The 23,109-nt window shown below is 39.5% G+C and overlaps 1 protein-coding gene across 1 annotated transcript in view; it reads left to right on the top strand.

Moving 5' to 3' along the window:
* Nucleotides 1–23,109, top strand: part of TPH2 (tryptophan hydroxylase 2) — a 92,000-nt gene that overhangs the window by 61,388 nt on the left and 7,503 nt on the right. The window contains exon 9 of the mRNA XM_050749279.1: nt 20,111–20,206. Within this exon, the coding sequence (XP_050605236.1) occupies nt 20,111–20,206 (96 nt within the window). The remainder of the gene's footprint in view (nt 1–20,110; nt 20,207–23,109) is intronic.

A 23,109-nucleotide genomic window follows, 5' to 3' on the forward strand; every position in this document is an offset into this window, starting at 1 on the left:
TACAAAGTTTTAGATAGATAGAAGGAATAGGTTTTGAGGTCTATTGCACAGAAGGGTGACTATAGTCAATAATAATGTATATTTCAAAATAACTAAGAGAGTAATTTTCAAATGTTTCACCATAAAAATAATAGGTAGGTAAGTGAGATAAACGGACATGTTAATTAACTTGATTTAATCATGCCACGTCACATACAAATATCAAAACATCACATTGTATCCCATAAATATATACAACCATGATTTGTCAATCAAAAATAATATTAGAAAAAGATAAATGCCATGCAAAGAGGGTCTGGCTGTTTTTACTCCCAGCCGACAAAGAAACGGTGGCCAGTGCTTACAGTTATAAGCAGAACTACAGATGTCACTAGATGAGCGAGGGGGAGAGAGACAGAGACAGAGAAAGAGAGAAGGGGAAGAGAAAGAGACAACGAGAGACAGACAGAGAAAATGAGAATACACTGTAATCGTAAATTAGAATTTGGTTCTTTATCTGACCAGGAAAGGGTGGAAGAACCGTGGCTACATCTGAGCTCTGATAATGGCAAGGGTAGAACCCTAAACATTTAGATACTGATTGCTATGGAGTGCACTTGACAAGTAATACAAATCTTAGAAACAAAACAAAACAAAAAGAAAGAAAATACATTATATGGTCACAGTGGTCTCTTTTTATGAAATGCATATTAGCATCCCAAGCTTTTAGTATTCCAGTAAACACATTTTAGGAGGTATAAATCTAGAATGTTTTTTGAAAGGATGAAATTCATTGTGAACCTGACCAGACCGTCAGCTATTTTATTTTAGTTTATTTTTTGCAGGAAAGAAGTGTCAGGAAATTAATAATACAGGGTTCTGTTTCTACTTTCCTTGATTAAAACAAATAATTTATTTGTTCCAAGTAAAAGAATTTGCATTGATTGGGGCTTTTGGTGGTCATGAATCACGTGTATTTGAATTTTCAGGATAACCAGGACTTTCTCATGCTGAGAGTTGTAATGAAATGTACAGTCAGTCTTAAACTGATAATCAACTATAATTTATATTAGGAGTGTAATTATAAAGGTAACCTTAGTTTATAAATTGCTAATTAATATTTTCCTGCCTGCTGAGGATATTAACTTGTTTCCTGGTCCCTCTTGTCTTTGCCTACCTGGCTGGGGATGGGGAATCTTTGGATGCTGAAAGACTTACGCACAGCTGTAGTTCTTTCTGAACATGGATGACATTAAAAATGACCGCTTTAGTATCTCTACAGAAAGCTTGAAATAAGCCTCAGGCTTATTTATTCCATGTAGAGTCTTTGAACTAGTTCAGCTGTTTGGATCATTTGATACAAAGCTGACAAAGGGCTGGGAGAAATGCACTTTTATACATTCTTAATTGAGATGTTTGTGTGGATGATCAGTTTGTGTGTTATTTCTAAGAGTAACTTAATTAAAAGTTAATAATATCTATTCCAAGTCATTACTTTCACTTTTATGTCTGCTGTGCATATAGAAGGGTAGTAGCATCTTGCAAGAAGCACTCGAATTCTTTAACTACTCACATACACCTTAACTTCTGTCCTTTTTCAGTATTTTCACCACTACCTTTTCTTGGTCTTTTTCTACCTGGGTGCTCTACCACACTTCCTGCTGACTAATTCTCTCCTGAGAACTTTGATATTGTAGCCCAGGCTGTTTTGTTCTACTCATATGTGCATGTTTCCCTTATGATATTTGTTGTTGCCATTAGGAGGTGTTTGCCATCTATTTATATTATGATGAGAACACCACAGTCATCTGGAATTGCAAAAACAAACAGGAGCTCTGCATTGCCCACTATGTTCAGAAACAAATATATTTGCAATCTGGAATAGTTATATATTTTTGCAACTCAAGTCTTTCTTTGTTATTTAGAACTGTATGCTAGGGCTCTCAGAGAGCCATCATATAACTGCAGATGAGAAACAAAGCAACACAATCCTATTTTAGATATTTGGAAACTCATAAAGATAGGACTACCTTGGTAACTCTTTATTCTCTGTTCATGTGCTGAGTTGGGTGCTGAACCCACTATTCTCTGCACACACTTCATTTTGTCCGTGTAGAAACACCATGGTCAACAGCTGGGATCTCTCAGCACTCATCCGAGCTTGATGAAGATGCTATTCGGGATGTTTGATGTGCAGTATGTGGTGTGGTGCAATGTGGTGAAAAGAATCTGAACTTGAAGTTAGCCCAGCTGGGTTTAAGTGTTAGATTTGTTACTTCCTAACCTTGTGCTCAGCTTAGGCCCAAAGCAACAAATTATATGTCATCTTTCAAACGAAGATACTCTTCTACCACCCAGTGTTGAATAAGGGGTAAAGGAGATGGCATACTTCAGTGATGTACATATGACATTATCTACATCATACTCAGGTCTGGAAATACTTCTTCTCACCATTACCAAAAATTCTAACTGCATCAAAGGAGGTGTGTTATTGGATATATAATTTTAAAGTCATTTTAAGTCCTCCAATTCTCTAGTTCTTCCCATAATTCAAAAGTCCTGACATTGAGGCCTTCTTACTTTTTCTTCTCAAAGTAAGCTAGAATACATTCATCAAGCACAGATTTCTGCAGTCATTTCAGTTTCCATAAAGATATACAAAAGAAAGAGTTTTCTGGTTTAACTACAGTGGAGTAGGCTCTCAAAATCTTAGACTTGTAATACAACAGAAATATCTGTGGTGTAATTCCATTTCTAGCAAAAGCAGAAAGAAGATGGTTGGGATTTTTTTATGAGCTAGAATAGCAGAGGTAATGTTATATCAAACTATAGGGATTTAATTACCCCATTCCACAAATGTAGTTTTCAAATAAAGGAGTCAAAAGGATTTCTAAAGCTATTCTTCTGAACTGTGATATAAAAACCCAGAATACATTTAGTAGATGTAAAATGTATTACTGTACTTTATGAGCCACCACAATGAATGGTATCACAATAAGAAACACGACATGAGATTGAACACACAGTGATTAGAAATCTCTTTGCTCTCTTCTTAGAAATATTGCAATTTGCTTAGAGTTTTATAGGCTTGTCACTTTAGTAAGGATGGGCATTTCTGGACTATTTCTGATGGGTGAATTTCACACTGGGGAAATGTCTCCTAGAAAAAGGAAATGCTGTCATTTGAGGGCTTAAATCCAGACTAGGGGTAAGTAAGAAATGCTGTTCGGTTTGGGAGGAATGAATCACCTTGTGAGGGGGGTGCTCATCATTTTTTTCAGGATCTGAAAGTCTGTCCTTTAGAATGTCCATAAAAAATCATCTCTTCAGCAACGAAGAGGAGGCTGATGCAGGGTGACTCAGGGACTTCTTTACTGAGGGGGCTTTAAAGTCTTCACAAAAGCCTTTTTTCCTCTTTCTTATTAAAAAGGTAATATATATTTATTGTAGAAAATTTTAAAACATAGATAAGGAGGGAAAATAAAGATCACTTACACTATCACAGCAGCAATAAACACTCAACATTTTGGCATATAGTCTTCTAGTTTTTCTGAAAAGTCATTTTGCCAAGTCAAATAAGAACTTAGTGAATGGAAGTTCTGTCATTGGAAAAAGGAGCATGGAGGTGTGCATCCATTTATCAAACACTTGTGCTGTCAGGAGAGTCTTTGTCTTTTATATCTACAGAGGAAAGAATAAATTGGGTATATTCTAGAAATGTGGGGTTTGTGACTTCCACTCAACTAAGTTGCAAAGTGTTTTAGTGAACATTATCTGTGACTAATGAGTTTTGTTTGCTTTTCCTTCTTTGTTTTGAGAAAAAATTGAGCAGATACCACTTTTTAATTAAATAATTGTTTTCCACACATATTTCCTCAATCTTCAAATTTTCCTTTAGTTCTGTCCCCATTAGTGAGAGCTATTTTCATCCAGTCTAATCAATACTTGCCCCTTTCATTGTTCTAATTTTGAGTTTAGATCATAAATATACATCTGCCAGTAGCAAAAGTATTCTAAAGCTCTCCCACTGCACTTGGTTGCAGACACTCAAACAGGTAGGGTGTAAAAGGGAAAGTGGAATCCACAAAATAGTGAACTCTACTGTATATGACACTACGCAGCTTTCCAGAGCTGTGCACTATAGGCACCTGCTAGTGAGGCAGTATAGTATAGTGGGTAATTCCGAGTGCAGGTTTTGGGGTTAACTTACCTGGGTTTATACCCAGGTTCTGTCACTTACTGGCTGGATGAGGTTGAAGAGAAGATTATTCATAACACTTGTTAAAGAATGGTAAGGAAGACTTTATGCAGGATTATCAGGATAGGTGCAGAAACCATTGCGATCAAGTTTTGCAGTAGGGGAGGGAGATTAGGCTCAAATCCTGATACAACCAAGAAAAGTGAGAATTTATAGCCAAGGAACAGGGTTGTGGAGGTGGTGGTCAGTGCATGGAGAGTTACTAAGAGGAAACCTCAGGGGCAAGGGAGGATTCTGGCTAAACTGACCTAACCGGACTCCTGTGGAAGGCAGGCCAGGATGATTCAGACATCATCGGGGGAAAGGTAGGGGATGAGGAATCTGATCAGATTCTAAGGATGATCAAATATCAAGGGTGATTCCAATCAGATATCGAGGGTGATCAGATGTCAAGGGTGAGGGATTCTGGCTGAATTAAACAATTTAGCAGGATTCTTGCTAACATTGGACAATGTAGACATGAGCACAGAAGCACCAAAGTCAAGATGTCACTGGAAAAATGGCTCAGAGGAACCTGATTAGAGTTTGGTTAAGATGAAGATCTTTGTCAGTAACCTTGGACAAGTTACTTAACCTCTCTGTGCCCCAGTTTTGTCATCTTTAAAATGAGGCTAATGATATTATCCTATCTTGTAGAGCTGTTGTGAAAATTGACGAGATAATGTATTGCGAAGCTGCTTAGCACAGTGCTAAGTGTTCAAAAAATGCCAGCTAGCATGTTTCACATGAGTGTACTCTCAGACTTCTAGGTGGCCATATCAGAAAGCACTCATGTCCAGGAAAGGCCCCTGGAGAGTTTCTCACTTTCTCCTGTGACCTTGGGTAATCCTCTAACTTTCAGCAACTCACATTTTCCCTCCTGAAGTGCAGACTATGCAGTTTATATTACAGAATGGTTTTAGATGGAGATAGCATGCTACTTTGCAATGTAAAGTGTTTTAACCATAAATAATAGAGGTAAGGCCTCCCCTAAGAGATGTCGAGCTTCTCCTTGGAGATGGAGGAGGCTTCCCCTCAGTTAATAGCACACCTCCCCTGAGCATAGAGAAAGGCAAGTCACAGGAAGCAGCTTGGGGAAAACAAATGAGAAAATATTGTTTGTGCCAGTGAGGGCCTGTGAAAGATGAATTCCTGACTAAACTTCTTAAGCAGATTAGGAGTGATGCTGTTCATAAATACATGCAGCCCTCCCTGAATAACTAAATAAAGCAATAAATTTGGGGTTTCAAATCTCGGCTGCTCCTCCTTATGAGTTCAAGCTGCTGAGAACTCCAGCCAGGTGTTTGCAGTTTGGCTGTAAGATGGCTTCATTAACATACAAGTATGCAAAGAAGCCATTGGAAGAGTTCCCAAAGATGTTGTTTGCTCTAGTTTTGATGCGTTTTGGATATGTCTTCATGTTTGTACACAGGGGTCCTATGTTGGTGTCTAACTAGCAACGTTTAAAAGTTCTCTGTAATAAAACAAGGGGAAGTACCTTAAAATGACATGCTTTAGAAACATATAATTGTTTAGCTCTCAGAAAAACTTTTTTTTGGCTGTTCACTTTTTCCTCTTTCAAATCTAATTAAGGAGTCTTAGTTCTTCCAAGAAAAAAGCCAAGGCTATAATAGGCAAGGTAAGGGCATTGGATTTTGCTTCTTTGCAAAGGTGTTCTAGCAAAGGCATACTCTTATTATATTCCTATTAAATATATTTTCCACAGCGCTGATAGAATCAGTTATGGCCCATTCATTTATTCATTAAGTGATATTTACTGAGCAACTACTATGTGCCAGGATTTAGGAATTCAACTGTTAAACAGCTAGTCCTACTTTTTGGGAGCTTACAGTCTACCGAGGGATATAGATAAGTGAACAGGGACTTTATAGCTTGTGAAGGCAAAGATAGAAGAAGGAGGGCACTCACGTCAGGTTCAGGGAGCGAGATGGCTGATCAAAGGTGGTTTCCTGAGGGGAGGCTTCCCTCAGCAGTCAAACTGGTAAAGTTTAATTTGCTGTTACATATGCTTACTGATAGAATAGATGTCAATACTTCAGGAAACGTTTGCATCTAATGGGTTATCTCTACATTGGAAAACTCCTTAGACTGAGATTCAGAAACTGTTGACCTATAATTAAGCCCATGCTTGCCTAATAAGAATGTAATTTCTTTGCAGAATCAGAACCCTGAGATGGGATGAGTCAGCCACACAGATAACTTTGTTCCTTATTGTCCCAGAGAAGGGAATCTTCACCTGAGTTATAGCTCTTAACATTTTTTTAGCATCTGACATGTGTTCATTCATGTGAGTCTCACAATGGCACTTCAAGGGAGGCAGGATTCATATTATCCCTTAACACAGTCCTGGTATTCATTCACATGATGCTGCACACACAATTGGTGCTTAATACAATTTTGGTGAGGAAAGGAATCCCCATTTTAATAGGTGAATAAAGGGAGGTTCAGACAAGTTAAAAGTTGTGTGTAAGACCATAATGCAGAATAATGGCAGGGGCTGAGCCATGTTTTCTGAGTCCTGGTCCAGTCTAGCAAACCACTCCTCAGGAGTTTAGGGTGTTAGGGTAAGTTGTGACCAGACGATACAGCAGAGGTCCTTGTTCATTGTCCTGGAGAGGCAATTTATTGCTACAAAGTGGATTTCAGGGTGTTTAAATCATGCAATCCTCTAAAAAAGGGATTACAAAGCAGCATTGTCTGGTCTGGTTAATATCTGAGGAGTGTGTGTGTATGTGTGTGTGTGTGTGTGTGTGTGTGTGTGTATGCCTGCATCTTGCTTACGGTGTAAAAAATTGCCTATTTTTTACACATCAGAGGATATCACATGACATCCAGATTCTTAGCTTCTCTCAAAAACAAAAACTAAAAGAAAACCAGCTTCTCTGGCAGTCAGATTGCTTTATACCAGTGGCCAATTGGTCAGAGTTGAGTTGCTGTTGTCCCCTTAAATTGGGTTCATGATCCTCCACTGGGAAGTGGAACTTCATCTTCAATCACCTGCCTGTCCTGCCTCTACTGATTGATTAGGGGAAGGGAAAGGGAAGAGAGGGATTGTCATTCTAAGCTTGGGATTGTCATTCTGGATACCAGCTCTCTTGGTAGCCAGAGCCAGAGAGTAAGTTGGCAAAATAACTTGTCATGAGACACCAGAAATATTTCAAGTCATCATCCTTTATTGTCTCGTGAATTTTCACTATCCTTTACCAAATTAATTTTGTGTCCATCAAATAATGCAAACATAAGTAGAATGCTGTAAAGTAATATTACATAGTATTTTGTTTTGTGCTTTGTAATATGGCTTTTTAACAGAGACACAACTTATTATATTTCTAAACTAGCCTCATTGATTGTAATCTCAGCTCTCACGAACGGTGCTAATTGGAGTGCCATTTCCAAAGGGTGAGACTAAGAGGACTAGTCTTCCTTTTGTGATTTATTTATAGTGTGTGTTCCTCATTGACTTTTAACAGGCCTGTGTTGTGTTTCTTAGGAGATCCAGGAGTCACAAAGGAAATGAAGGCACCTACCCCCAGGGCAGGACATGGCAGAATGGCTGCAGGAAAGCTAGACAGACCCCTGTCTTTTCTGGCATACACCAAGCTCAGCTATCAAGAACACGATGTAAACATCAATTCTGGGGGTCTGTAATGTTCAGTCACTCTGGGGACAGGAGGATAGTGTGGTATGGTAAAATACAGCATAGTCTTTGGGGGTTAGGCACACTTGATTCCAATCTACTTCTATTGCCCTTTAAGGGCAATAGTTACTCAAGCTACTTGCAGAAGTTACTCAAGCTACATCTCAGTTTCCCCACCTGTGAAATGGAGGATTTAGCACTGGCAAATAATATAACTTCAATAAGTAGTAGTAATTTTATTTTCTCCATTTTACACACAGGGAACCTAAAACACAGAATGGTTAGATAACGTCTCCAAGGTCAAGTAAATGGCAGAGCATGCCCTTGAACCTTGGTCTCTCAATCCAAAGTCAATGCTCAAACTACCACATTACATTACTTTCATAGTGTCTGCCTCTCAGGGTTGTTGTGAATATGATGTAAAGTGCTTAACACTGTGTCTGGTGGAGTGCAGGCTTCAGTAACTGGCAGTGATTATTATTAGAGAGAGGTGAGCTCAACTGAGCTTAAATGCCTTCTAGAGGTTCAATTACTAAAAGACCCTCAATGTGACAGGGACCCCAGTTCACAGGTGTATCTTTTCAGCCCCATTTACACATACAGATGCTTGGTGTCATCTCTGAGTATGAGAGATGATGATGCTAGTGGTGATGGTTAGTGACTAGAAAAGAAACATGACTTCATTAATAAAAACTTAAAATAGAAGACTGCTCAGTGCAATGGAGTGGCAAGAATGACTCTCCCTGCCAAACATACCTTTCTCGTCAGTTTTCAGACATAAAATCATCTTCCGGGATTCTCTGTCTTGCGTGGAAAGAAATAGGGGAGAAAGTGCAAGCTCCTTAGACCCAATGTCTAGGAGGGTGTTGCTTTTAGTAATGCAGGAATAAAAATAAAATGACCCTCTAAAAGGCAGTGGTGACTACCCACAGCTCACGCGGGAGTCAGTAAAAACCTCATTTTTCATAGTAGCATTTGAGAGCTGACCTTTAAAATCACCACATCTGGGGAGAATGTGTGATTTGATGCAGAACATTTTAGGGCATGCCAAAGGATGAATGGCTGAGAATGCGCTCATCAGTTTTCTTTTTCAAGGAGCTCAGAATTGCTCAGATTATAAAAGTCAGTTCCTGGGCACTGCCAAAGCTATAGAATTTGCTTAAGCAGGTCTTCTGTGCAAAGTAGATGAAGCACATATATAAATGGAATGCTGATCCATGAACCTGATATGAAAATGATATGTACCTGTGTGTGTGTGTGTCCGTGTCCTCACAGTGAAGTTTAGCTATTTCAAGGTAGCTAGTTACGTAAGTTCAACAAAGGGTCATTTGGGAAAAGATGGACCTGCTTTAAAAGAAGAGCCAAATTCTGTCAATTGCTTTGTTATGGAGATGTTACACTGAGGCTCATGTACTATTTCTAAGGTTCGATGAGTGAGACTGCTGAATATAAAACTAGCTTTTGATTCGTGAAACTCAAAATACCTGCAGGTCCAGAAGGAATAAAAGAAGCCTGTTTGTATTCGTAAAACTCATTTTTAAAGAGACATTGAATTTTGTAAAAAACAGAATTGGATGGATGGACATCTCAGAGATTCATCCCCAAGAAAAAATAGCATCTGTCTGATCTTGTGTTTCATCATCTGCTAAATGAAGGTCTGGGCAGTGATGCTGATAGAAATTCCTCGTAGCTGCTAATTCTGAGCACGTTGGGCTGTGAGGCACTTTGGAGCTTGGATCTATTACAAACTCCTCCATTCCCTAGCATTTTCCCTGGCTAGTCTCCAGTTGGCTACAACCTTCAAAAGCAGCAAACTGAAAAACTTTCCCCCTGACATTTTTGGATGAGAATCCAGATGTCAGAATCAATGGGTCTTCAGAGTTGCTGCTTGTGATGAAGGAGACCAGAAACCACTTAACCACAAAACTGCTGCCTATCTTCTATAGGAGCTACCTGCCAACCAACCTTCATCCATGCTCCAAAAGGCTTGTGGTGTCTTGGGGCCTGACTGTGGCAAGGAGGCTGGTTCCATCCTTCCTCACTGACTTGGGGACCACTGGCTATTGTTTAAAGGGAGTAAAGAGAGAGGTCAAAGAGCAGATCTATTTCTAAACCTATAAGTGAAAACCACTTTGATGGCTACTGTAGACTTTTACAGTCTGTAATACTGGAAAATTGACTGAGGTTAGTAATGACTCACTTAGAAGGCTGGCATCGGTTCTGTTGGCATGCCCTGCAGGGCAACTCTTCTTGCTTATCTATTTCCTCTCTCCCTCTCTTTCTCTCTTCCTACCTTGACTATTTGCTGAGTACCTTCTGCATGTCAGGCGGGATGATAGAGGGCAGGAATTCAACAACAACAACAACAACAACAGCAACAACAACAACAACAAAAGTCAGACCTTGTTCCTGATTCCAGGAAGCTCAGGGTCTGGTGGAGAGGACAGGCACGAAGACTGGCAGTTTCTTTGTGGATTCATATGGGCTACCTTGCGGATGGGAAGAGGGCCACCTAACCAGCCAGATGGACACGAATAAGACAAAGGGGCTGGGCAATGACAAGAGCATTCCAAGCAGAGAGAACGCAGTGTGGAAAGGCCCAGGTGGAATCTGCAGAGAGCAGGATCAGTCTGTGCAATTGCCACTAGTTCCGCATGGGGTGGACAATTGGGAGGAAGAGGGTTGAGCAATGAAGGTTGAGAGAAAGCGGTGGCTAGACCATGGAGGGCCTTTTCTGCCACCTAAAGAAGTTTGGACTTTTACTCTAGAGCAGTGAGACAATGAAAGGTTGACACTGGGCTACCAGATGGTTGTCATGACCTACCATTGAGTCTTGGAGATGGGAGTATCTTAGATGGGTCTTGCCAGAGTTTTAAGTGTGGGCCAACTGCTTGGGTGGCACTAATGTCAAATGAATGCATGACATTCCTGTTAATCCTTAAGTGAAAGGAAGAGATTGGGGTATATTTCTTTCTTCTTTTTTTTTATTTTAGAAAATACCATTAAAGGCTGGTATAGGAACTAGTGTTAAATAATAAGTCAGGTGGCCTTCTTTGCAGTTGAAAATGCTCCCGGATAAGCTGAGGAAGGGGCAGTAAAACTGAAATGGCCAGAGAACACTTAAACACAATCATCCATTTATTCTTGAAAGCAACCCAAAAGATGTAGGAAGCAATAGTTAAGAAACACACAGAAAAATTCAGACTAAAACAGCGCTGCTGAAAATCGCCTATGTCGACGTATTCTTCAATAAAAGTTGTTTTCTGCTGACGCTTTTTTTTTCTTCCTACGGATGTCCCTCTTATATTTGATGATCAATTTTCCACAAGGTTTGCCGTAATGTTTCCTCAGAGCTTAGGTTTTTACATTTTAATTCATTCGATGACTGTTCTTAACCTAAGACAACGCATGCTGTTTTCACAATTCAGGGTCATCTTTTTCTAGCTGACAAGATGTTTCTCAAATTCCAACTCTTCTCTTTTCTCCACTTGTTTTTCCCTCTCTTGCTTTGAGGAGAATCACTGGTAAAAGAGGCCGTCTCTGCTGGTCTCAGGGGAGCCTGTGATCTGGTACATTCTGTAATTTGACTGACCTCCACCTTCCTATGACGTGCCTTTTGGGTTCACTGAAATCACCCCCACCCCACCCAATACCTCAGGCTAGTGTCCTAGACCATTTACTTTTTCCAATAACTTCTCTACTTGCAATCCTTCTAAGATCCCATTTCTCCTTCAAAATTTGGCACAAGCGTCATATTCACATCCTGAGACAGATAAGCAACGATGATTTCAAGATAGAATGAAATGTTTGTGGTAGGAGTAAAAACAGGAGGGATTTATTGTTATCATTAGTCCCTCTGTATCCATATCGTGCCTTTCTTAAGCAGAGAGACCATCTCTTCAGCTACTTTTGTCATCTCAACCAGAGCGTAGCACAGCGGAATTCAGTACATTTAGTTTAAAAAATGTGGTTTGATGAAGTTGTGACCTACTGATTGCTATGGACCAGCCCTAATGTCTTCCAGCTCTAAGTTTCGAGCATTTTTTACACTCTAGCTGGGGTAGGTGGTAAAGGGGTGAGAGTGGGAGGGGACCCTGAGGGGTCTTTACCTTTTCAACAGCAGTGAAATCGTGGGTTTCATTGAGAGGCTCAAAGAGAGTATATGGTAAAATATGAGAATAGAAATCTAGGTTTAGTCACAAAAGGCATTTGGACCAGTGGTACTTGGAATCTATATGATGACCGCCTCCCAAGTCTGTGAATGCTTGATTAGTGGGTTCCTATTGCCAAAGGGAAACTTCAAGACGTGACATGGGTGACTTGTGATTACAGAGCAGCTGCAGCCCCAGGATTGCACAGAACCATGTTAGTGAGGACTAGAACTCTGGACCAGCCCTAACATCTTCCATCTCAAAGTTTCTAGCATTTTACAGTCTTAATTTACACAGGACTAGCCCAGGGCAAAATAATAAAGCATGCAAAAACCTGTTTTCTGCTATCTCTTGAAGCCTAGTCCCAGAATTTTTTTTTTTCTTTTTTTTTTTTTTTTGAGGAGTCCTACTCCCTCACCCAGGCTGGAGTGCAGTGGAGTGATCTTGGCTCACTGCAACCTCCGCCTCCCTGTTTCAAGTGATTCTCCTGCCTCAGCCTCCCGAGTAGCTGGGATTACAGGCAACCGCCCCCATGTCTAGCTAATTTTTGTATTTTCAGTAGAGATGGGGTTTCGCCATGTTGGCCAGGCTGGTTTTAAACTCCTGACCTTAGGTAATCCACCCGCCTTGGCCTCCCAAAGTGCTGGGATTATAGGCGTGAGCCACCATGTCCAGCACAGAAAAATTTTTAACTCAAGAATCCTTGCTCTGCAAAACAAAGCATTGGTGTAGTCATTGATGCCTTAGTGTGATTTGGCTTTATGTGTGACTCTCAGGAGTATTTGGAGTTTAAATGATTGAAGAGACAACAAAAATTGATGTCTGGTGGGAGGTTTGAATGAATGATGTTGGGATAGATATTTCAGAGGCAGTGGGACCTCCATAGTTTAAGCGATGCAGACTCTGTTTTCACTTCTGATTTCCGATGTTGATTTTTGTCACCTTAAAACTTCTATTCCAAAGCTTCCTGTTTAGCTATCAAGCCTCATTCTTATTTCAGTACTATTGTCATTTGCAATTTAATCAAGATTAAGGAATCTTGGTTAAAGGTGGGAAAACACTTGCTGCTTGTAAACTGATATTTTGATATAGCAAAATTCCAACTCTAGTAGCTGGGGTAGGTGGTAAAGGGGTAAGTGCGAGCGGACCTTGAGGGGCCTTTACCTTTCAACAACTTTGTAAGTGTATACATTGACATGCTAGTTGTCTCAAAAACTAGATGGAAAAATGTTAGCAAAAACACTGTGAAAGGAAGGCTGTGAGCCACAGACCCCTTTTATGTGTTTTTATTTGCACTTACCAAAGCTACAGCCGCTGATGTTAGAACATCTTTGAGTGATATTCTTCTTTTCTGAGATTTATCTTTTTGTTATGACGTGGGCCCCTAATAGCACAGATGCTTGCTAGATTAGCATCCGATCAGGATCCTGGAATTCCCAGCTTTATAGACATTGAGCCTTCATTTGCTAGATCATGAAGAAGTGACAGTGGTGGGGAGGGTGCGGGGGATGAAATCTAGAAAGGGATGGGGCAGTGTCAGTGGCTGGGGTCATGGGGAGCATAAGGTGATAGCTATTTACACTCATCCTGGAAATATTTCAGTATTTCAACAACAGGAATGGCTGTGCCAGTGTGACTGGCTGACAGTGGCCCTGTATCCATAAGTGCAGTTACTGATAAGAAAAGAATGCTGGATTTGTAGTCAGGAAACTTGTGTGTGATTCTTAGCTTTGGCAACCACTAGTTTTGGAACTGGGCAAACCACTTGAACTTTGAGTCTCAGTATTCCCATCTGTAAAATGGAAATAATAAGTGCTCTATCTACTTCACAATGGGCAGTAAGGTAACATATGTGAGAACACTTTATTAAATGAGGAAGTCTTCTTCTGGCTAAGTTTTCCTATTATTTTGTTATTTCTGTATAATTGATGAATTCTGTTCTTTAGTGATAATGTTAATATGGAGCATTTATTTACTCAAACACCAAATATTGTATTGCTGATCTTTTTGGGTTGGGCTGCTTTTTGCACATATTTTTCTTGTTCCCCTCCTAAGTGATGGTGTGGGTTTGGAAGCTACGTAACTAAGTTTTATTAGAACTGGGTACAAGATAAGGATAACTAGGGTCTGAGGACCTGAGGGATTATCTTATAAGTGAAGTACACCAAATTTAGCGTATAACTTTTTGTTACGTTTGGCATATCTCAAACCAATCTCAAATCCATCTTAAAAGAGTCCTTTTAAGTTCTCTTTGATAACTTCTTGCTTCCTGCCTATGTGCTAGATATATAGATAATGGAATTCTAGATGTGGAATGATGTATGTGATTATTTTAAAATATATGCTACCAATATGCAAGATCAAATTTTTAGGGAAGGCGATAGAGAAAATATATCACTCAGTCACTTCCTCACTTGCTTACTCAGGAATTTATTTCTTAAATGACGTGTGTAAGCCAATTTCCTGGAGAAAGTGAAAGAAGTAGGCAACTCGGGCTTCCTCCTAGAAGTTTATATGTATCATTTTAATCTAATATGTGAATATTCAAGGACCCTTAGGAAGAGGCTATGTAATTATTTCAAGGAGGGATGCAGAGGGAGTGAGAGGAGGGAGGCAAAAGGGCCCTTCAGTAGGGAAATGGGAACAGTAAATTTCTTTCCCATCAAGTGTTCCTTGACAAAGTCATACATCTCTTTAATTGTGACCTTAGCAAGAACTTCAGGTGCCTAATGCCAAACATAACAAGGGTTTTGCATAGAGTGCTTCTATAAATCACCAGGTGACACCATTACATATTTTATTGGTGTGATTCTGTGTCTGCGGACTTGGTCCCTTCAAGCTTTTGCCACTGCCCGTTTGGCTAGGCCGGAACTGCTGCGAGAAAGGTATACTACCAGTAGTGATCTGAAGATGGCAGCATTGGGCGACCTATCTCATTTTCCTAAGCACACTCACTGCAGCTCGGGTCCACAGCGTGTTTGGATTTCAGATTGTCACTCAGACTTTCTTCTGCTTAATGACTGTATGTATGTAAATGCCTCTGCCATTATTCCATAAAAGAAGTTGAGCTATCATTTCTGTTTTGTTTTTTAGTTAATGATTATATGTAATTATATCCAAATAAAATATTTATAAATAATTACATGTCATTAATGGTATGTAAAATTTGGAATTCATGAGCACCAGCTTTGATGAAAGGTACCCTTCAATTTGGGAGGTGTTAGTCTTAGTATTATTATTTGTTTCTGTTTAAAAGACATTAGTCGCCAAGAATCTGCAATTTTCTTTTACAGGTATTCTTACAAGTCTCAGCGTAGTTTTATTTTTTGGTTTTCTCGATAATAGGTAGGATTATTCATTTGATAAATCTCTAGGGAATATATTATAGAGCTACATCTGGAGAATTCTCTGAGGAAACCAAATTATATTTTCTTAAACTTTCATGAAGCAATTCGTTATCCTCAACTTCTGAAGGGTCTTCAGGGGTCTTGAGTGCAACTCTAAGTAGGCTTTGCATTTAAAACTGTAGCAATGTGTGGTTGTCTCCTCCTCCTGATTAGTGATCATGCCCTATGCATTCTGAGGTCTTCACCAGTATTGAAAACAGAAAGAGAAAAAGAAAGAGAAAAATTATCCTAAGCATGTTTGTGATTCGAATTTTGCTAATAACCTAATTTCAGATGCAACTTACCATTTCTCTTTATCTGTTAGCCACACATGGAGCTGCAAACAGAAAACTGTCTCAAACCAAAAGGTTTAATTCTCTAAACAGAATGGGCTGCAGAAACAGCATTTAGGGGCCTTCCTTGGTTGAGGACAGCAGGAAACCAAAGGGAAAGGTAGATAGGGAATGAGCAGATGGCAGTATGTAAGGCCAGAGTTTCTGGAAGCACTCCCAGATGAGGTCTGGGGCCAGACAGCATTCTGAGCAATGGGAAGGAAGAGCATAGGGGCTCGTTCCTCTGAGGTTGCTCTGATTCTAGAAGCACATTAACCAAAGACACACTGGGTGAGAGATTTAGCTTTCGATCTTTAGTTGAATTGGTGCAGACCTACCTTTTAATTCCTACCTTAGACTAGAATGGTTTGCTAAATCTATGTGAAGACGGTGTCTATGGCACAGCAGATTTTTTCAGAGGCTCTCTTAGTGTGTTTTGGTTTAGATCATAAATGTGACCATGAATTATGTATGCATTGATTTAGCATAAAAAAATTAAACATGTGCTTAATAGGCTGACCCAAATGCTCCTGTAGCTGGCTCTGAATGTGTATTTTGGATGCTTTTGAATTTGACAGCACATTTTTTCCACAAGCTCTTCTATATTCAATGTTAAGGCTCCAAGGATTTCATGCCAGGTGTTGTAAGTGCAATATAAATTAGGAAAATCAGCCAAAGGCACACTAAGAAGATATTGTGACATTCTAGATTTCCTCCATTTTAGATTTTTATTTCTCCATTATTTGGTTGTGAAGGAAAATTATGCATCTATTAATTTTTTTATCTAGAAACTTTAAAATGTGACAGATGTTGATGTCAAGCTCCTTAAAATCCTGAGCTCTAGAGCTCTTAAATGTCACCGTCTAGACTGCTCTTGGCAAATCACTTCATCTTCCTCAACTTGAATTTTCCTTTTGGTAAAATAGGAGAGCTGAACGTCCAGGATACTTCCAAGCCTTTGTTCTGTATTCTATGACTGTATGATTACTTCCCTTAATTGCATCCAGAATTATGCAAATTTTTTGGAGGATATACTTGAAGACTGTATTTTAGCTTTTCAACATGTATTTACATTTTTTATCTTGGTTCTTCTCCTAAGGGCTCTGTGATATTTACTTCTCCCAACTCCCTGCCATCCTTAGCCCAAGTCATACTCCTGTTCACTCACCACTCGTGTGCCACTGCCTTCTAGCTGGTCTGTTTCCACTCACTGTTGCTCCCCTACAATCTATTTTCCATGCAGTACCTCCATGACCTTTTGAAAGCTAAGTTAGTACATATCTTTCACCTGCCTAAAACCCTCCAGCAACTTCCCATTGCTCTTGGAAATAAAAACCTATTCCTGCCTCAGGGTCTTTACACTTGCTGTCCTCTCTTCTAGGAACATCATTTTCTCTATATCCTTGCACAACTGCCTTTTAAATTTCTTAATGAAAAGCTACTTTTAAAGCTGTTTGCAGCTTAAACATTACCCCTTCACAGAAACTATCTCTGACCCTTTTTCTAAAATAGTCACATTCCCTGCTTAATATTTGACATATTATATGGTTTTGTTATATATATAGAATTTATTCCGCCTGACATTATCTGGCTATTGATTTTTGTTTTTGTTATTGCCTGTCTCATCCCAGTAGCATATATGCTTCATGGGATCACAGGCTTTGTTGCCTTGTTCATTGCATATCCTTAGTGTCTAGGGCAGAGTCTGGCATGTAATAGTTGCTCAAGAAGTATTTGTAGAGTAGGTGAATGAATGGATGGATGGATATCACAGAATAGATGAATGAATGGATGGATCGATGTCACAGGCAGGAAAACTACAACCCTGAGATCGGAGTCACATAGCTAATTAGAAGCAGAACTCAGACTAGAACTTGGATCCCTTTGTGTGTTCCTTTCTTCCAGGTCATTCTGCCACATGCCAGTTTAACTTAGAGATCATTAATTCATTCACCATTTATTTATTAACCCAGTGCTTATTGAGCTCTTGTTATCTTTCACACACTAGTCTAGATCAGTTGTTCTCAACCAAGGATGATGTTGCTCTCCTGGGAACATTTGCCAATGTCTGCAGACATTTTTGGTTATTACAAAGGGGGTGGGGATGATACTGGCACCTAGTTAGTAGAGGCCAGAGATGCTGCTAAACATCCTACAATGTACAGGACAGACTCCCACAACAATTATGTAGCCTAAAATGTCAATAGTGCTGACTTTGGAAAACCTTGTCCTAAATGAACAGAGATACCTGCTTTTGTGGAGTTTATAGTCTAGTGTGGAGGGATAGATGATAAGCAGCACATATCATGCATACAGAAATTGCAGTCTATGTCAAAAAGTGGTTCATAGAAAGAATGAAAAGGTGGAACAGAGTAAGGAGGAGTGCTGGTAGGTGCTGTAGGTTGTGGTAGAGGGTGGGAAGGGCTGTTATTTTATCTTATTTTTGAGATGCAGTTTCGCTCTTGTTGCCCAGGCTGGAGTGCAATGGCACGAACTCAGCTCACTGCAACTTCTGCCTCTCGGGTTCAAGTGATTCTCCTGCCTCAATCTCCTGAGAAGCTATGACTGTATGATTACTTCCCTTAATTGCATCCAGAATTATGCAAAAATTTTGGAGGATATGCTTGAAGGCTTTTTACAGGCACACCACCATGCCCAGCTAATTTTTGTATTTTTAGTAGAGACGGGGTTTCACCATATTGCCCAGGCTGGTCTTGAACTCCTGACCTCAGGTAATCTGATTGCTTTGGCCTCCCAAAGTGCTGGGATTACAGGAGTGAGCCACCACGCCCGTCCTAGGGCTGTAATTTTAGCCTCTTTGGAAGGTAAATCAGGAAAAAGAATTTACTTCTGGAGGTTAAGCTCCATGACCTGGAAATGATCAGTCCTTTGGGTACAGCCCAGTGCTGCAGAGCTTTGGATAATTCAACTTCAGAGATCACCCTCACATCAAAAAAATATATAACCTTCCTGAACCAAGGGACATCTTAGCCTCCAAATAAAAATAGAGCAAACTGCCAGGTGCTGGAAATAATTATTATTTTCTGCCCCTTTTCAGGAGTGTTTAAATTCTCTTTCTTAACACCTTCAGTGCTCTATCATCACTAATGCAGGACAGTGTTAATTTGATGGAATTTTTATTGCTTGTTGTCAGCATCTCACTTTTCTTTCAGAGCAAAAATAGTGTGAGTTCAGCCTCTCTCAACAGCACTGCGAGATTTTTTTTTTTTTTTTTCTCGTTGTGCAGAGATTCCTCTGTCTGTTTAGGTTGATTTCCTAAACCCAACAGAACCAATTTAAGATACTAATGTCCTGGGGAAGTTGTAGTAGTTGATGCTGATAAAACTTGGGCTAAGAAAGTGTGTGTGTGTGTGTGTGTGTGTGTGTGTGTATAACAACCGCCCCGCTGCTTTCCAATTTATATTAGATCAACTTACAGTTTTTTTTGACTTCATGATGGTGTGACAGTGACATGCATTCAGTAGAAACCATACTTCAAATTTGGAATTTTGATGTTTTCAACACTTTATTATGAAATAGGCTTTGTGTTGGATGATTTTGCTCAACTGTAGACTAATGTAAGTGTTCTGAGCACTGTTAAGGTAGGCTAGGCTAAGCTGGTCTGTTCAGCAGGTTAGATGTATTAAATGCATTTTCAACTTAGGATATTATTTTCAACTTACTGGGTTTATTGAAATATAAACCTATTGTAAGTCGAGGAGCACATACCTACACAAATACATATATAAAGCTACACATGCATATACACATGCAAACATAGTTATACATTTAAGATTTTACTAAAAAATTACACTAAAATTGTGGTTTTGGTAATTTGGTGTCATATAGAGGTACTTGCTTTCTTGGTTGCTCTCTTGTTTCTTTACCAAGCACTGGCACCAACAAATGTTTGTTGAATTGATAAGCAAACTGCCAAAAGCAGTTAGCGATTACTGGATTCCAACTTATTTTTCCACATTTGCATAAACTGATTTATGTCACTGAAACACAATTTGGTAAATATATAGCATATTGTTATGGAGGTATCATTGTGATATATTTATTCATTTCTGTATCTGTGTTTTTTGTTTTTAAAATGATTGCAGGGGATATAATTTGACTCATAGGGCTTCTGAATTCAGGGAGCATAAGACTTTTAGTAGTTAATACTTTTTAAAAATACATTCAACCTAGGGAGAGAATATTAAGCAAGAGAATAGATTTCAATAAATGTTCTCAATTTAAATGTATTTAAATTGATAATATTGAAGAAATTATGCACAGCACAGCATTTAGTTTTGGGTGCCATTTTATCCTATCAAATAACTCATTGACCAGTTCACTGGATATGTATTCTTTTTTTTTAGTGCTATTTCTTCACAATCGAGTTTGGTCTTTGCAAGCAAGAAGGGCAACTGCGGGCATATGGAGCAGGACTCCTTTCCTCCATTGGAGAATTAAAGGTATGAAGCTGTGAATGAAAATACCCTTCCCATGCAAACTGGTTCAAGGTCAGAGAAAATATTGATTTGTTTGTCTGAGCATTCCTACTCACAGATACTCCATAAATATTTAACATAGAGGGTTTGGCACCTCAGATGTGGGTGCTGACCTCACTTTTTGCACTTCTGAAAATGGGTCATGCCTTTCTGGGTTTGTAGTGTGACTCAAATGGATGAGCAGCCATTTGTACAAATCAACAGCAATGAAAAATGTATGCCCAAATCTTGGGTAACAAATGGCTGGCCTAAATTTAGTGCTGAAAAGTGGGCCGTGAGCTAGCAGTGATCCTACTGATTGAAGTTCACTCGTGAGCGTGGCTTGGCTCCTCTGATTTCCAACACCTCCCTGGCTCCTTTGGACTCCTCAGCATCTACTTCCTAAAGGGGAGTTTGATGTTATTTCAGCTTCTTCAAAATTAATGTGCATTAAAACATGTGTGGACATAAACAATTTGGAGAAATAAACCAAATAAGTATATTATCAGAGAGGTATCTATTATGTGTAATGATGCCTAAAGAATGTCATTTTTTTGGTTTTAAAATACAATAAAATGGTCATTTTTTCCAGAAATGTTGAGACCTGGAATATTCTGATAATTTAAATATTCTTGCCATTTAAACCATGGGGGGCTAGCAAGTTTTGGTGAATTTTAAATGCAGTGTGATATACAATCTAGAATAGTACTGAAAATAATTGAACCTTTCTTTGACTATTCAGACTAAGGTCAGGATTGTGGATCATTCTTATTTTGAGCATTGATTATCCTTATGTAATATAAATGGGAAGTATATAGTTATTGATACTTTTTGGCCATTTGCATTATTGAGAGATGCAAAGTAATTATAGTTTTATTGAGTCTGGTTATTTGATGACTTCATTCATTCTTCAAACATTTGGTTGAACACCTAGTGCCATGTACTATGGCAGTCACTGGGGATAAAAAGACAAGTAATAATGATGAAGAATAAGAAGAAAGGCCAGGTGCATTGGCTCATGCTTGTAATCTCAGCACTTTGGGAGGCTGAGGCGGGCAGATCGCCTGAGGTCAGGAGTTCAAGATCACCCTGGCCAACACGGTGAAACTACACCTCTACAAAAATGCAACAATTAGCTAGGCATGATGGCGGGTACCTGTAATCCCAGCTACTCAGGAGGCTGAGGCAAGAGAATCACTTGAACCCGGGAGGCGGAGGTTGCAGTGAGCCGAGATCACGCCACTGCACTCCAGCCTGGGAACAGAGGAGACTCTGTCTAAAAAAAAAAAAAAAAAAAAAAGAAAATAATGATAACAGTCAGAACAAGCATTTAAATAGACAATATTTCTGGTGCTTTAGACGTATTAACCCATGTAATGCTCATAAGAACCCAATGAGATAAGGGATATTTTTATCACAGATGAGAAAACTGAGGCATAAAGACATTAGGGAACTTGCCTAAGATCACACAGTTAATAAGTGCTGAGCTGGGCTCAAATCCCAGCCATCTAGGCTCTAGGATCTGAGCTCCTAACCACTAGGCTGCACTCCCTGGGACCCCTGCCATCAGAGAGTTTACCGTACACTTTAGTGCAAGAGATAAACAACCAACCACATAATACAAAGAGTGTGACAATGCAAGAAATGTGCCTGGCTCATATTAGGCCATTCCTGAGAAGCCTTCCTGTCAAGGACCCTGCTGTCCATGGTGATTCTTGAGGAATGGAAAGGGTAAACAAGGAAAGGATGGGGTACACAGATCTGTCAGTGGAGGGCCACGTGTGGACCCTCAAGATTCTAGTTGAAGTCTGGTCCATTGAAAGAACTGTCTGGAGTTCACTGGAATACAGGATAGTAATATTCAACCTAACAAAAACTTGATGACCTGATGTAATGTGGTAATTTTTTTAAAAACTAAATTCTCAACAAAGAATCTATTTGCTGTTAATCTTAGTGCAGTGGGCAAAGCCCACAGCAACAGCGTGATGTCATATCCCCATAAGACTATGCACTCTATAGAGTGTTTCTTGATTTCCCTGAATAATAGAGTCAGAAAATGATGTAGTTCTTGAGCTGTGTCTATTTACATCCTCCTCAGACGGTTTATAAGTTGCACCAGAAACAAAGGAAACAGATCTCTCTCATGGCCCTGACTTTCCGCCGGGTCTTCTGGTCTGGTTAATGAGGCATGTGTGGGCAGCATTAGGATGAATCTGTTGTTTTTGTTCCTACCAGTGTGGACAGAATCATCTGGAAATGGAAATCAGCCAGAAATACGTACCAAGAAGGGCATTGTTCACAGAGTACCTTCTTGCTCTGGTCCATTACCTCCAATCATTAGCATTCTTCCATTCTCAAATTTCAATACCTCAACATCCTTATGATTGCTATGATTGGACCATTTTTACAGTTCAGAAATACTTTCTATGTGAAATATCTTCTGATTTTTCACAGAGAATATGTAATACAAGATGCTTTCCCTAGCACCTCTTCCCCCACATTCTCCTTGCCCTGCTTGTGAAGGTACCCAGAGCCCTCTCAAAGCATTTCTGAGAACTTTTAACCTTTATTTGAATGAAAAAATGATAGTCCTGGACCCATGTAGGGATAACTTTATAAATAACATTATCATTATTCCTGTGTAAACAAGCTTACAGTTTTGAGTGCAGTTACCTTTTGCAGTAAAATATTTTATGCTGTTCCAACTGCAGCCCAGATGTAAGTCCCAGCTACTGGAGGGTTTTGGTGTCATCTTTATAACTTTTTAGGTGGAGTTGCTGGAGGTTTTGGTGTCATCTTTCTAACTTTTACATAAGTATCCACAATCACCTTCTCTTCTTAAACAGAACACATTCTACACTTTGTGCTATAAGGGGCTAAATTTTCCT

Source organism: Macaca thibetana, chromosome 11, assembly GCF_024542745.1.
Source record: "Macaca thibetana thibetana isolate TM-01 chromosome 11, ASM2454274v1, whole genome shotgun sequence".
NCBI lineage: Eukaryota > Metazoa > Chordata > Mammalia > Primates > Cercopithecidae > Macaca > Macaca thibetana.